Below are 17190 nucleotides of genomic sequence, written 5' to 3' on the forward strand. Positions count from 1 at the left end.
CTTTCCCACATCACACTCCGTCAGTTGTCTGCAGTCAGCACGGCTCCGCCGCTCCGTTCAGAATGTGTTATGACTCATGAGAGGAACTTTCTCTACTCTCCGCTGCTTCTGGTTTAGGGACGGTGCAGTGTTTCTGCAGTCAGTACAGGGGCCGGTAGGGCCTGACTCACACCTGCTATAATGAAATCCTGTTTTAAGGCATAGTTCACACGGGGGGGGGGAAATTGTCAATATTTATTCACCCTCTTGTCATTCAAAACCTTTCTAGAAGGCTCTGACCATAGCGATTATTCTAAATGTATCTGAGGAATTCTATCTCCGATTGCTCATCGGAAAGATGAAGAAGATCGTGAGGACGTGGGAGAGATGTGGAAATTGTGTATGAGAGATGGCGGACGGGCCGTAGGAATGTCACATCTGAAATTCCAAACAGCCTCTTAATCCAAGTGCTGACTGAATCACTGCCAGAAGTGTTTAGTAATGCTTTTATCCATCATAGCGCAGTGCCAGTCTACAAAGGAAAGGTCGACGGGTCACAACTATGAACATAGACTTCTAAGAGCTCTTTCCTGTATATCTGCTCTACATGAATGTCTGGAGCTAAATGTCCTTTCACAGCATTTCTGATGATATACAATGGCTTTACTGTTGTGATACTTTATGTCGGCGTTGCTATAAAACAGTTAGGCTCATGTAGCCGGACCTTCTTAGCCGCTTTCTTTCGTCAAGGCCACCAAAGATGGTGTCGATCTTTTAGTCAATGGTGATGAATTCTTATTGCAACCGATGTAAACACAACAGTTTACTACTTCGATCAGACAGATTTTGTGTGGTTTGGGCGGACCGTTTAAGAACGCCACATGCACGTCTCCCTGTAATCCTGTAGAATTCAACCAATCAGAAGACGACTTCGAACATGCTGAAGTGTTTCCAAGAAAGTTGGACGTTGGTATTTGGCATCAAGAACGCATCCATAACTTCTCGTTTTTTCAATGATGGTTGAATGCCGAGTCAGTGCATTTACACACTGACTTTGGTTCTGATGATGTCATTTCCTGTCTCTACAGGTACGATTATAAAGAAATGCTGCACAACTCCACGTTTTGTCTGGTTCCTCGAGGACGTCGTTTGGGCTCATTCCGCTTTCTAGAGGCTCTGCAGGTAATTTTTACTTCAATTCAATTCCCATCACTCATTTCCAACTGTTATAGTTTTGTATTTTTTAGCCCTTTTACACTATTCCCCATGGCTCTTAATATTTTCTAGAGTGATGAAAACATCTTTGTTTTAACACTCTCATTAATCATTAGAGAGGAGGATTGTGAAGATAACCTGATGTTTCGCTTTTCAGAAAACCTTAAAGAGTACATTACATGAGATTATGAAATGACATTTCATGCCGTGTGTAATGTGGACGTGTTTGAGAGTAAGCAGTCTGCGAAGTTGCAAATCCGAAGGTGAATGAATAGCAAAGTTATTGGATTGGAAAAAAGGGAGTCGACTCTGAATCACTCAAATGATGACAATCATTTGACAAAAATATGACAATATTTTTGAAGATAACAATGTGAACTCGAACATTTCTCATCAAATTTACCCAAATCCAGATTATTTTACTACTACAATCTACATTAATTTACACCTCCATACTCTTCATGTGTTTCAACATTTCTCCTAAACAGACAAAAAACACCAGAGACTAAGTTGATACAAAACTGATCGATGAAAGGGCAACGTAACAGCTATAAGATGTTCCTCTGTATAGTCATCATGATGCTAGAGACTGTAGAGATGATGTTGAGATCTCATCTGAGTTCTAGAGGAGACCTTTCAGAGAACCGGCGTGTTTTTCTCAGGAGGAATATCCGAGAAACAGAAGACTTGGGCTAATATCATTTCATTGCTGTCGTGGATAAACAGACAATATTAAAGAGATCCCATAAGTGAATTTTCACTCATACGGGCATTAAGATCAGGAAGATTGTCAAGTCAACAGATCTATCTTTGGCGGTGTTGTGCGGCTTTAAAAGCCTCTCTTGTGTGGGAATAGAGCTTCAGTCCATTACCTATTGTGTTTTGAGTTGTGTGGGTGTTCGGCATTGGCTGACTCAGTTTTTTAGTAAGCTTTTATGATGCCGTCTGTGTATTTCAGCAGGTTGAAGTGTGAGTTAATGGCACTGAAAGTATTGGGATGATATTAGTGATGGGGGCCAGTTTAACAGATTAGAGACATGCCGAAATCCAACTCTTGAACTCTTCTAAAGGTCAGATTTTAACAATATGAGCTACATTTTATCGTATTACCTCGCATTGCATTACTGTGGGAGTACCACGGTACAGCGATCAGATGATAATATGATGGAATTGAATGACATTTTTCGTTATCCATGTACTATGGTATTTATAGCGCACTTTAAGGGTGAAGATTGTTAAACTACTCAATGTCCAAAAAAATTTATTACTATGGCACCATCATCTCTCAAAAACATGGTGTGGTTAAGTGTATTGTGTTTTGACCCAGTTTGTAGCGAAAATATAATCAATTTTATTTTCACGGGTAGGTCAAATGGCCTTTATCCATAAAATACATTTACTGCCATAGTTTCATATTTAATAAGTCGGTCCTTTAAATTAGAGTGGATATTTATTAGCTATCAATGTTTTATCCTAATTTTCACTTTAATAAATACCGCCAAAAGAGGCGTTTGTGCCTCAAGCTGTTAGTAAATCAGGGCCTTGATGTAAACAGGCCTTAAGATTTTTTTTTCATCTAAATGTCCAGATACACAACCTCACCTCTGTGTTTATTTTCTTTTTAAATAAAATGAGCCTGTCCTGTCATACATTGTGATTTATTTTATAATTCCATGGTAACTATGAAATGATGCTGTGACGTGGCATGTCTAAGTGTCACCTGTGAGTGTCACCTGTGGCTCAGTGATGATGTCATATAACAGCTTGCAGTCTGTAGAGGAGGAGAGCGTGTCCGTCAGTAGCAGATGTTTCACACTCTGTACTAATGAGCGCTAATGGAAACTGATATGCAAACTTGTGAATAGGTATTCATAAGCTATTATAAACAGTGAACCATCTGTCTGTTGTTTCTTCCTGCTGACAAATGACAACCAATGTACACATATGTTTTACGCTGGAAATTTAAGAATACATTTATAGCAAAGTTTGATCATTTTTTACTAATAGCAACCATTTACATGAAATATACGGAGCAAAATATTATTTTCTTGCATAGTTTTCCAAATAATCTAAATTAATCTAAAGTATGTTTACGAGGGAAGATAAATGACACGAGAATTTACATCTGTTTCAGATATATCTAACCAAATTTTGTGATGCAACTTTAAAAAGCTGTTTGTCCGTGGGCTAAGAAAAATAATCTAATCAAGATCAAGATTGTCTTTCTTACCCCATTGGCAAACTGCTTTATCTTGTTTAAATTATATTTTATAATTTTGCTTCTTACAAACAATATTTCTTGTTTTTATGCATTTTTACTGGAATCAAAAAGTTTTTTGGAATTATATGCATTTGGCAGGTGCTATGAAAGGTTCTGATCAGTATGTGATGATGCGTGTGTGTTTGCAGGCTGCTTGCGTGCCCGTTATGCTCAGTAACGGATGGGAACTGCCCTTCTCTGAGATCATCGACTGGCGTACAGCAGCAGTCACTGGAGATGAGAGGCTTCTTCTGCAGGTAAGTCTGAGAAACATCTCAACGTTCTTCTGTTGACCTGCGTGAATGTCCTTTTTCTTTAAAGGCAACATCCTAAATGAACTGAAACCTAATAGCACACTTCTGACACAAGATGTTTACATATACATTCACGCTGTACATTTTTTCATTAGTTTTGCATGTTCCCTGTGATTCAAACACATAACCTTTGCACAGCTAACGTTCTATTTACAGTTTATTTCGCAGCATTTGATGTCAGTATGTAAGCAGGAGAATAATGCCTATAAAATGGTCCCTATATAGTCAGCTCGCTGTTTATGTTGTAATAAGTGGCAGTAAACCGTAGTAAAATACCAAGATACTTAAGTGTTTTTGAACCTTACTATAGTAAATATTAAAGTTTATTGCTGTATACCACATCTAGTAAACTCTTCTGGGTGTGTGTTCATGGTCTGTGTGCGTTACTCACTGCTGTGTGTGTGTATGTGTGTGTACGTGTGTGTGTGTGTGTGTGTAGTTGGATGGGTTAAATGCACTAATTTACTAAACTGTAGTAAAATTCCTAGATGCTGGTGGGGTTTTGAACCTTACCATAGTTAATATTAAAGTATATTACAGTATTTACCACAGTTCATTCAGTGAACTCAGTTAATTCACTCTAGTTAATACAGAATACTGCAGTATACATTAAAACAGTGTAGTAATTACTATAATACTTATACGCTACAATTTACTACACATTTGCTGTAGTAATACTTAAGTATGCTAGAACATTTTTCATGTAAAAAAGCTTTCAAGTCAATCGCTCACAAGTGAAATGGTCACATGCTAACTTTCCGGGCACGAGCTCATAACTTCCCGGGCCGTTTGAAGAGCTCCAGGGACTGGATGGTGAGAGCAGAAGCATGTTGCTTTGTAATTGAAATGGGACCTCGTGGCCTCACCTATTAACAGCCGGCAGCAGAACGGCGCTCTGGGGTCAGAACCGTGACAGATTCTGTGAGGGCGCTGTAACACATTTCTATACTTAATATGCTCTCTGGCTCCCGTGGCACTGACCGGCTTAACAAACGGCGAGACCAGTGGGCCGGTTAGATGTTTGTAATGGAAATGTACCTCAAGGGGTATTTGTGTTTACAGTGATTAGATGTTTTAATGAATGCGTACACCTGTTGTGACTTATTTGTCCTCTGAGCTGGTTGGGTAAATACTGAAGCAGGACGGATGGAACAAAGCCTGAGGCTGTTTCAACAAGGATTGGTGCTGTGTTATGATGGCATCTGTCTGTCTCCCTGTCGGTTGCTTAGCAACCACATATTTCAACAGGATTTGATGCTGTAGTTCTGATTGCATCTGTCTGTCTTTTGGGTACCAGAAAATTTCACTGAGAATCAATGGATGTCTGTCAGGGCATTTTATAAATTAAAACTATAAATTGTCACAGATTATACTGGCAGATCGCAAGTTCTGTTATTGCAAAGAATTGCATGAACTTCAAATTGTTTAGAAAGACATAAAGATCAGTAACAGACCACACGTTTTTGAAGCGTTTCTGTAAACTTGTAATTAAAATATATTATCTCTTATGACTATATAAGCCTGGTTTGGTCGAGTGCTGTATGGAAGGAGAAAAAAGACATGTCATGTAGATAACACCTCTGTCTCCTCATCACAGATCCCATCCACCGTGCGTTCTATCCATCAGGATCGCATTCTGTTTCTCCGCCAGCAGACGCAGTTCCTGTGGGAGGCCTACTTCTCTTCTGTCGAGAAAATCGTGCTTACTACATTGGAGGTGAGTGATTTCTTTATCACTCGCTGCTTTCAAGACGTGCCTGCATCCACATAAAACTGCCGTTTGAATGAATCTCAGGAAAGAGTCACAATTCATCTCCAAACTAGAATAATGTGAATTATATTTTAGATTAACGAAAATAAGCGAATTGTTTAATATATTTTCATTTACACTCAAATACATTACCATAATGTGGCTTAAATGTTTTACAAATCTGCCCGTAATGATCATTATTCTGCATAATGATTCTCATTTCACTCTCATTTGTGAAGTACTGGAGTGAAATTCATCCTGTTGAGTTATACAAATTTATGCTAGTTTTTATTTAACAATATTGCAAGTTAGTTATGATGAAGTTGTAGTATTAATAATTTTTAAATGTAATGTATAAATTTATTGGAAAGTACCGGAAACACTAACAAAATAGTACTTTTTCTTGCTTGGTCCTTAATTTTTTTATCAAAATATAATTCCATATAATTGTATTATGATCTACACTGAAGAATATTGCACATATACTTTCCGGCCACATCGACTGAAATCAATAAAAGACAGATGGTGTTCTTTAAAACGCGGTTTTGTCTGGTCAATCCATCATGTGGAGATCTATTCTTGAATGAAAGCGGAGCTGCGCTGGACCGTCTCAGGCTCTGGTTTCACGCGCTCTTCCCTGGACGAGCTCGGAGATCTTCTGAATCGCTGTTGGTGTGTAAGAAAACACCCGGGTCATGTCTTGAGCGGGATCTGTGACACCCGGAATCTGTGTCCGAATAAATCCAACTCTTCCAGACACACACGTTTATGAGCATTGGACTCCTTAAACATTAAAGATCTTTGAGATTTGTTGATGTTGGTTTATGCGCAATTCCGGCATTATGGACGTGACAATTGCTGTCGAAACGTAAAATATACATTCTCTGAGAATGTATTTCTTATCAATTGAACCTTCTGTGTATATTATTATATTATGTCTGTCCACATGTCAGGACATGATCTATCCATACGTGTGTTTTCTATTTTAGATGTGGGATATATATATATAATATATCATATTATATAATTTATTGAGTGATACAGAGAGTGTATTTGTTGGTATTTATACTAAAGCTACTTTTTATGCCATAGATATGCCTGGATAGTATGGGTTTGCATAAATCTTGTTTTTCTTCAGATCATCCAGGATCGGGTGTTACAGCACAACGGCCGCAGTACGCTCATGTGGAACCGCCAGCCAGGCGGACTCTTCACGCATCCGCACTATTCCTCATATCTGGGAGACTTTCCCTTCTTCTACGCCACACTGGGTGAGTGTTGTCTATTATACCACCAGCAAAACTCACTTTACAATTACAGTTTTTGTGTATTGTATTGACTTTACAACAAAGGGCAGATAAAGAAGAAATATATATGCATCAAATTTATACAGAAGGGACAAAATGTGATGTCAAGGGATTATATTCGAAAAATATGTATTATATTTATAAAAATATTATTTGCCAGAAGGCAAATACAGCATACTGTATCAGGGAATATTCCAATACACAACAAATGCATAGAAAACCAAATGTTCAGGTGAAAAAAAGCAAACAGTAAACAGCAAATAACCTAGCGCAGGCTTTAGCCAAATGCATTCATGCAAGCCCATAGAACAATTTGATTGGCTGTTGTCATAATGATGATGGCGTCGGCCATGCTTAAGACACGCCCTCCGTTAAGCATTGACGCCAAAGCCCTGTGTGAATCCAGCATTATGCATAAAAACATTTTAATGCATCTTTAATGAAAAATTGGAATGAAGAGCGAAGACGTCAGTTGCCCAAAGTTGGACATCACCTTTGGTGACCACTGTACTACTTCAATATATACTAAATAAATGCGTGCATGTACATGTAGACATGAATATTAAGATTGTTGCAGGAGCAATAGTCTTTACATTAATGTATTTGATTGATATTTTGTATGCTATATCAAATGATAATTCGCTAGATGCACAAGATGGCACCGGTGAGCTTTTGGGACGCCACTAATTTCCGTACGTATAACACTGAATGGGAACGGCAAATATTTGTGTTTTTTTATTGAAAAAGTATCAAGTAATATATCGACGATATGACAAATCCTCTTTACATTGCTGAGCCAAAACTACTCGAAAGTGTTAAAAAAACGAAAATTTCTTTACTGAGCCTGACGTCGCAGGAGCTCACCGGCGCCATCTTGTGCTACTAGCCCATACCTTGAGAGATACCATGCATGGTAGTAGTCATGTGGCATGATATTCTTGTATTTTTTTGGTAAGATTTATGTATGACCGTATAGTGCAGCACGATCACATCTCCCATTACAAACGATGGATATTATGACTATATGTGTAATGTGTTCGGGCTGTGGGTGAATGGTGTTGATTGTTTTTTCCGCAGGTGTGAAACCACAGCAGAAATTCACAGCTGTCATTCATGCCGTCACACCTCTTGTGTCTCAATCTCAACCCATTTTCAAGCTGTTGGTGGCTGTGGCCAAATCACAGTACTGTTCTCAGGTATAACCCTCAATGTGCTTTATTGTTCGGAAGAGAAGAATAACAACGACACCCTCTGAGACACCGAGTCATTGCTCAGTGAGAGGCTGTTGAGAATGAGCGTGGATAAACCAACTCATACCACAACATAGCCGATATATATCAAATATTAGATATTATATTATATCAAATTAAGATAATTGTGCTAAAGATGGGAAATTACAGAATATCGTTAATATAGAAAATTGATGTAAATGAAGATGAATGTGCAGAAGTGAACCAAACGCAAAATATCGACAACAAGCGAAGTGTTGGAAAACCATCTGTAACCATTTTGCGTTTGCTTTACAGATGAAGTATTCCTATAAAGAAAGCACAATATGTAATACGAGAATGATTTCTCAATCAGTTATAGATGTTTCTTTCATTAAAAGTTAATAAAAAACTGTTATAACTAAACATTTATTTGATCGAATAAAATAATAAATAATTATTATAAAATTTATATTTAAAACATTGTCAAAATTCGAATAAATATTGAGATTACATTTTAGATAATAGTATACGACTTCCATTTTATTTCAAGTGAGTTTGATGTTTTATAAAATATCTTAAAGGAATAGTTCCCCAAAAAAATGGTCCCCATTGATGTGACCAAAGTCATTTTTATTTGTCAATCGGGAACAATTTTTGGGTGAACTATTCCTTTAAAACCTATATGATGGGCACATTAAAGTCATGACTTTATAGTTGGACTGATAGATGTTCATATCATCTGATATTTTCTGCTGGTTCTTCTAGATCATTGTCCTGTGGAACTGTGATAAACCTTTACCAGCGAAGCACCGCTGGCCATCTACATCTGTCCCGGTCATCGTAATCGAGGGTGAAAGCAAGGTGAATCTCCACCGAGTCTTCATCTTCTCTTTTTATCAAATCAAATGTCTAACATCATGAGAAATGAACGTTCACGTGTTCAGTCAGTGCAGTTTTCATTCAGATGTTTTGTGTCGATTACCTGTGCAGGTGATGAGCAGTCGCTTCCTGCCCTATGATGTCATCAAAACAGATGCAGTCTTGAGTCTGGATGAAGATACGGTGCTTTCAACCACTGAGGTGAGCCAAGGATCAGATTCAGAAAATAAATATTTTGACTATTAAAATGAAAAAAGCTAAATAAATAAATCACAAAATAAAAAGTTATATCTACTTTTTGCACCTTTCACATTTGAGTTTTTATAGACACATTTTCCGTAAATGTTTCCACAGGTGGATTTTGCCTTTACTGTTTGGCACAGTTTCCCAGATAGGATTGTGGGATATCCAGCACGAAGTCATTTCTGGGACATCAACAAAGAGCGATGGGGCTACACTTCCAAGTGGACCAATGACTACTCAATGGTGCTTACAGGAGCAGCTTTCTACCACAGGTCATTCTTACTACTGTCATCCAAAACCTTCACTGCCATTGTCTCATTTTCAAACAGAATTATCTTAACATTCTTAAAGGGGATGTGTGTAATTGTTTGGAGGATCTATGGAGAGAAATACAATGTAAAATACATAACTGTGTTCAGAGGTGTATAAAGACCTTACACAATGAAGCGTTTTTTATTATCTTAGAATGAGCTATTTTTATTTTAATTCAAAAAACAAGATGTAATGAATGTGTCTGGATTTAAGAATGTTTAGATATTTGTTTTGGGAAACAAAGTAAGAGTGGAAGGATTTGATTGATCATCTTTTCCCACTTCAGGTATTATAACTACTTGTTCACTCACTACCTGCCGGCCAGCTTGAAGACTATGATTGACCAGCTGTCTAACTGTGAAGACATCCTCATGAACTTCCTGGTGTCCTCTGTCACTAAGATGCCACCTATCAAGGTCACTCAAAAGAAACAGTACAAAGAGACGATGATGGTACAGGTGAACCTATGTCCATTCATAAATATAACTTTGATTCCATTTTCAAACTATTTTCCTGCAGAGTCGAATGTGAAATTCTGGGAAAGGGTTTGATGTGATGTTAATTTAAAAAACGCCTCATTAAAACACTTGAGTTTCTGTTTTTCTATTAAATGTGTGCGGTTAATTGCCGGAGCAATTTGTGCTTGTGTGAGATGGTTATTGCCAGGATATGGGTGAATATCATGCAATGTATATATTGTTTTGAAAGGACAAACATGGCGCACAGAGAAAGCATTATGTATTTTTCTAATAATGTATAAAATACCCCGCAATTGTGTGTGAATGAAAGCGTGTCAGTTAACCGACCCTCCCTGTTCTCCGCAGACTTCACGCGCGTCACGCTGGGCGGATCCCGACCACTTCGCCCAGCGGCAGACCTGCATGAACACATTTGCCAGCTGGTTTGGCACGATGCCCCTGGTGCATTCGCAGATGAGACTGGATCCCGTTCTGTTCAAAGACCAGGTGTCCATCCTGCGCAAGAAGTACAGAGACATCGAGAGACTCTAACCAGACTAAATCCGCTGTCCCTCCAAACAGGGATGAATAACGGCACGCGGAGAGCTCCGGAACCCCGCTTCGGGTGTTTATGGGGGAATATAATCCTTCAGGAGGAGGAGATGGAGGTGGAGGGTTGTTGTGCTTGAAATAGTTGGAAGAAATTAGGATGGTGCGACATCGTAAATGTCCAAAAGGTCTGAAGTTTAGATCAAGGCGGATGGAATTCGGCATTTGGATGCACAACACAAAGACCAAAAGCCACTTGTGGCAGCTTTCTGTCTTCCAAGCCCCTCCTGTAATACCAATGACAACGGTGACCATGACAACCCACTCCGAGATGGAAAGCCGCACGCACAAATCCACACGCAGTCGGAATGCGAAGTACCGCACATCGGTTGACCTCCGGAACCGACCGCCGGCCTTGAGAGATGTCGATGCATATTTATTATGTTTGCCTTCCGTTGATCCGGCAAGTGTTACTTCCCTTTTACTCACGCAGGGTGCCGTCCTGCCGAGAATCTGAGCGTGCCCGTCACACGCAGATCAAAGCGTCACAGTGCCTGAACTTTCAGATGGAGTTCTGAGAGTTCAAAAGGGTTTTGTATAAATGCAAAAACACCTTGTTCATGCTGCTTACATTGGGATTAGTGTAATGTTTTTTTTAAATTTGCCCAAAGTTGTGTTCTATAGAAGCCTTGTTGATGTACCATTTTTGGTATCAAGATCCAATGCCACAAACATATCTTGTGTTTTTATCTGGTTTTCTCAGAGTCTTACTGGTGCAGTGACATCTCGGCGGCCATGTACACAGTGCTGCTTCTCTTCATATTTCAGAGAATCTTCATTACATCTACGTAGTGTCTACAGAAACTGTGCATATATTTGTTAAAGCCCCTCTAATTTGAAGATACATTTGGAGACCCATGCATACCAAAAAAAGAATTTCTGACTTTGTATTTTTTCTAGTTTCAGAAGCAAATGACCATAGATATAAAGTCTTGTTTTCTGTATTCTTTTTAATTCTGTTAGTTGTTTAAAAATATCTGCCAGCATGGTAAGAAAATAATCTTGAGATAAGCTTTACCTCTTTATATAACGTACTTAAATCAAGTTTATTTTTATTACTTCGTTGACAGACATTTAGATTGAACACTGTTTCATAAAACAAAACTTAACATCTTAGGTCTTTTTGCAAATAAAAAGGTTATTGCAGATTCATGAATATTGAGAATATTGAGACAAGTAAACACCCATTTTGTTTCAGTGCCGTTTGTTTTCCTTAAAATACAAGTTCATATTTTTTTCAATCTCCAATGTTTCTTTAGTCAGAAATGACGAACAACTAAACTGTTGCTTGTGTTTGTCGTTTACTCGAGATAGCAAACTGTTGCTTTTATTCCACACACACAACGCTAAATGCAGTTGTGATCAGTTTGTTAAACATGTTTAAAACACGGTTCATGTCGAAGCACAATATACACTGTTGTTAAGAAAGTAGATGTTACATTAATTATGCATAACGTGAACACAACAAATCAATGAGACGTGTGAAAAATACAAGATCTTCAGGTCAGAAGAGCATCATATATTCATTCAGAGCTTCAGGAGTCTGTGACCATGTCTCCCATTGATTTTCGTTTGTTAAGAACTTGAGAGTCATTATCTTTTCAGTTTGGAGGGATAGAAAAGGTTTTCTCCAGTTGTAAATAATTCTGGCTTAAGAAATCAAGGGCCTACTTCTGGTACACTTCCACAGCTACATTTGTTAAACTATCTCTGGGAAGAAAGTTTCTTCCTGACTGAACGACTCTGTTGTGTCATTTCATCTTTTCACAACAACAGGTTAAACCGTTAAACACTGTTAAACACAACAGGATTCAGTGTTGTACAGTAGGTTCAGGTGGTATGACAGTTTGTATCATTATAACAGTAAGCTTATAATAATGATTTATAAACTTTACCGCCAGGTATGATTTGATGGATCTGCCACAAATATAAAGAGAAGTGCATAAAGTCATCTGCAGTCTTGGGTTTTAAACCGAGATGGCGATAGAGAGACAAAATTAGATTTCCATGATAAAAATACAGATGTGATCAACATCTTTCAGATTGTAAGACTACATTGATACCACCCACCTCTATTACACAAACATTTCCATTTTTATTTCACTCTTTTTTTATCGGTTTACGTTAAAATATGATTATATATTAGGAAAATATTTGAAACTGGATGTCACGCTTTTGCTGTTTTCTTAGTTAAGATATGAATCCGACTGCATTAAAAGAGAAATTTGTCTTATTTTAGTATTCTTGAAAGCACAATAATGCTGGTACAGAGTTAACTGAACGTTTTCTGTCCGTCAGAATAGATGTGAAATGTTGTGAAATGACATGAGAAATATCTGTAAGAGTGAAATACATCAGAGGATGGAGCGGTTTTAGTCACATATATCAGGATCTGATAAAGCTCACACGCTTGTTCTTTTGTCTCAAATGATTGTGCCTTTATTTTAGACATCTCTTAATTATTCTATTAGTCTTCAATGCAGTTTTCCTCCAGCGTGACTTCTGTTATATGTGGGCATATTTTTGTTCTTGTACGCTGATGCAAAATGAATTTAGATTTATTTCTCAAACACTGGATTTTGATGACATTGAGTATAAAGGAATCAGGAAAACCACACACCCTTTTATCCGAGTTGTCGTCCTTGATGAAATGGTGGAAAATAAGCCCTTAGATGAAATGAGGATCATTATATTCTTCTTCTAAATGGTAACCGACATTCCTGCGGTTTGCAAGGAACATCAAACATCATGCTTTCACTTTGTATTTGTGTTTTTCCCTCTGACGAGGACTTCATGGTTCTGATTTGTAGTTGATTTCTTCGCTTCGTCCTTGGACCCTGTAAAGACATTACTTTACATTATTATGAACAATGAAATAAGGTTTTGAAGAGATTACCTTTTTTAAATAAAAAATATAAATAAATGATATTTGATAACTTGTCATTGTTGTACTTTGGTGTACATAGAAGTCTGCAATGTAGCACACAGATCACATTGACTCTTATCTCTTGACTGTTAAATGGAAGATGAATACAGGTGAGTAAATGCTGGCAGAAATTTTATTTTTGGACAAACTCTCATGACACACCCTTCATCTCTCAATAAACCTCAGATGTCAGTGGTTTGATTAAAGTCTGTCATGTGCACCAATGAAGCACAAATCTGACACATCAGTTCATGAGAGGATGAAACTCATTCATAAATCACCGACAGCTGAGCCGAGTGAAAGTAAAAATCCTCCACGAGTTCTGGACCGTTTTCATCCTTCAAATGCAAGTTATGATTACTGTGTGTTTGAACAAAAATGTAGAGTTTAGTTTTTCGGTTTGAGAGGAATTTTAGTTAAATTTGGCAACACATCAAAAAACGTTGGAGGTGAAATAATGGAAAGAGAGAATGCATCTTTTCCAGTCATCCAACACATGCTTTGTGAGAATACACGACTTTTTTTAGTACAGTAAGTTTTTCTTCAACGTTGTTTTTTAGAAACTGCAGCATTCACGTAAAAGTTGTAAATGTAATGTATAATGCACCTTTATTGTTGGAGACACTTTGGTACCTGTCAGTATTTTGAAGAACAGTTCTACATTTTATGTTAACATGTCATTTATTCAACAGCGTTTCTGACACAATATCACATAATTCGCCTTAAAATTCAAATCTGAATTGGCGTTTTGGATCCACCTCAATTCAGATTCTAAGATTTTCAGACTTCATTGGACATTCACCATTCATTTCTGAGTATGACACAGTCCTGGTGCCTTCAAAGAAAACCAAATCGAAATACCCGAAGCATTCATGCTGAAACCAGCAGCTGTTGTTATATAAATCTCATAACAGATGCAGTGATGGAGGATCTCGCCTGCCTTTCATTTCTACAGAATTATTCAGACACATTGACACCACACACCCCACACATCAGACAGGGGGCTTTTCATGAAAAAATACCTCACAGTGGGATATCAGAGGCAGATAACAATGAAAGAATTACATTTTTGTAATAGAACAGAAATATTCATTTTAAAATGTGAATGATATTACTGATGTGTAGGATAACCATTCAGTTTTCTATTGGACTAGACGAAGGGTGGCACAGATATTTGTGAGTTTAGCTGCAGGTCTAACAGGGTCGGATAGGCTCTTGTAGTGTAATGTGCTTAGAAAACAAGAACAAAACTGATTGTGCCGGAGATTTCATTTGAATGAAGTAAGTTTTATTAGAATGCATGAGCGAAAAGTTCTTCTGTTTATCTGAGATGGACTATTTTCAACTCCTTATGAAAGCAATTACATTTTTATATGGTTGGACAGAAAAGAAAATACAAAATACTTTTAACAAAGTAACACATTATATTTACATTAATATCACATTAATATTTGAATGCATTGGTCTTATATGAAGTTTTTGTGTTTCACAGACAGAAATAAGACATACAAATAGCCAAGATAAATGATAATTGCATGGCAGGCTGATTTTGCATTTATTTAATTGTGTAAAATATTAAAAAATTAAAGAAAACTGTTGTTAATTTAAAGGGATGTTTGGAGGTACGTATATAATAATATGGAGGGTCTATATATATATAAATATAAATATATATATATACTGTATGTATGTGTATATATATATATATATACAGTTGAGAGAAAAAGTATGTGAACCCTTTGGGGTTACTTGGATTTCTTCATCTAAGTCACAACAATAGAGAAACACAGTCTGCTTAAACTAATACCGCACAAACATTATACGTTTTCATGTTTTTATTGAACACAACATGTAAACATTCATAGTGCAGGGTGGAAAAAGTATGTGAAACCCTAGGCTAATGACTTCTCCAGGAGCTAATTGGAGCCAGGAGTCAGCCAACCTGGGGTCCAATCAATGTGATGAGATTGGATGTGTTGATTAAAGCTGGCCTGTCCAATAAAAAACACACACCAGTTTTGAGTTTGCTGTTCTGAGGAAGCGTTGTCAGATGTGAACCATGCCTTGCACAAAAGAGCTCTCAGAAGACCTACGATCAAGAATTGTTGACTTACATAAAGCTGGAAAGGGCTACAAAAGTATATCTAAAAGCCTTGATGTCCATGTGTCCATGGTAAGACAGATTGTCTACAAATGGAGAAAGTTCAGCACTGTTGCTACACTCCCTAGGCGTGGTCGTCCTGTAAAGATGACTGCAAGAGCACAGCGCAGAATGCTCAATGAGGTGAAGAAGAATCCTAGAGTGTCAGCTAAACACTTACAGAAATCTCTGGCACATGCTAACATTTTTGTTGACAAATCTACAATAAGGAAAACATTAAACAAGAATGGACTTCATGGGAGGACACCACGGAGGAAGCCACTTCTGTCCAAAAAAAACATTGCAGTACGTTTGAAGTTTGCAAAAGAGCACCTGGATGTTCCACAGCACTACTGGCAAAACATTCTGTGGACAGATGAAACCAAGAGGATGGACGATGCAACAGGACAACGACCCAAAGCATAGAAGTAAATCAACAACAGAATGTCTTCAACAGAAGAAAATACGCCTTCTGGAGTGGCCCAGTCAGAGTCCTGACCTCAACCCGATTGAGATGCTGTGGCATGACCTCAAGAGAGCGATTCACATCAAGAATATTGCTGAACTGAAACACTTTTGTAAAGAGGAATGGTCCAAAATTTCTCCTGACCGTTGTGCAGGTCTGATCTGCAACTATAGGAAACGTTTGGTTGAGGTTATTGCTGCCAAAGGAGGGTCAACTAGTTATTAAACCCAAAGGTTCACATGCTTTTTCCACCCTGCACTATGAATGTTTACATGTTGTGTTCAATAAAAACATGAAAAACGTATAATGTTTGTGCGGTATTAGTTTAAGCAGACTGTGTTTCTCTATTGTTGTGACTTAGATGAAGATCAGAACACATTTTATGAAGAAATCCAAGTAAACCCAAAGGGTTCACATACTTTTTCTTTCAACTGTATATATATATATATATATACACATTTGCTTTAAACACCACCTTAGTTTTGGTTAAACTTTAAAAATATGTGATGCACAATACAAAACTAAACTTTTAAGGTATTTATTGTATAAAATTATCTGGCGAAAAGGCAAGCCGCAAAGTATGGGAATATGGGTATATTGTATACCCATACTATATACATAATATATATATATATATATATATTTATTATGTAAACTCTGTCATTTGTCTTTTTATGTGATATATTCCTTTGCCCATATACTTATTTATTTAGAGAACGGGCTGTTCTGACTCCAAATGTGAAAAACCCCTCATCTACTGTGGTCAGGCCCCCTTGTTCTTTGATTCAGAAGATACGCTCAGATGATTTTGACAGCTGTGACACTCAAGTATATCTCAGGTCCATCCATCTAAGATCAGATCTTTCTGTGTATTCTGAAAGAATGATCTGAGATGAACAGCTGAATATAAAGAGAGATTTTACTCCACGAGGTAAACCAAAGATGTCCAATATGTTTGCATGATTCAGGAGGGTCCGCACACCCTACCATGTGCTACTTCTGTGAAATTACATTTCGTGACACAGAATGTACTTGAATGAATACAGAGGCCTGAAACGTATTTTATCATCAGATTTATAGAGACACATAAATTTCACCCACATTTCCATGTAAGAAGCGCT

The 17190-nt window shown here is 37.5% G+C and overlaps 1 protein-coding gene across 2 annotated transcripts in view; it reads left to right on the forward strand.

Moving 5' to 3' along the window:
• Positions 1-13465, forward strand: part of ext1a (exostosin glycosyltransferase 1a) — a 36557-nt gene extending 23092 nt beyond the window's left edge. Inside the window, exons 2-11 of one of the 2 annotated variants that reach the window (XM_056762491.1) lie at positions 1068-1161; positions 3604-3711; positions 5366-5485; positions 6657-6789; positions 7903-8021; positions 8802-8897; positions 9027-9116; positions 9270-9430; positions 9757-9928; positions 10295-13465. In XM_056762491.1, the coding sequence (XP_056618469.1) occupies positions 1068-1161; positions 3604-3711; positions 5366-5485; positions 6657-6789; positions 7903-8021; positions 8802-8897; positions 9027-9116; positions 9270-9430; positions 9757-9928; positions 10295-10480 (1279 nt within the window). In that variant the 3' untranslated portion in view covers positions 10481-13465. The remainder of the gene's footprint in view (positions 1-1067; positions 1162-3603; positions 3712-5365; positions 5486-6656; positions 6790-7902; positions 8022-8801; positions 8898-9026; positions 9117-9269; positions 9431-9756; positions 9929-10294) is intronic. The other variant, XM_056762492.1, reaches the window with a different exon arrangement.
• Positions 13466-17190: the final 3725 nt, after the last annotated feature.

This window comes from Triplophysa dalaica, chromosome 12 (assembly GCF_015846415.1).
Source record: "Triplophysa dalaica isolate WHDGS20190420 chromosome 12, ASM1584641v1, whole genome shotgun sequence".
NCBI lineage: Eukaryota > Metazoa > Chordata > Actinopteri > Cypriniformes > Nemacheilidae > Triplophysa > Triplophysa dalaica.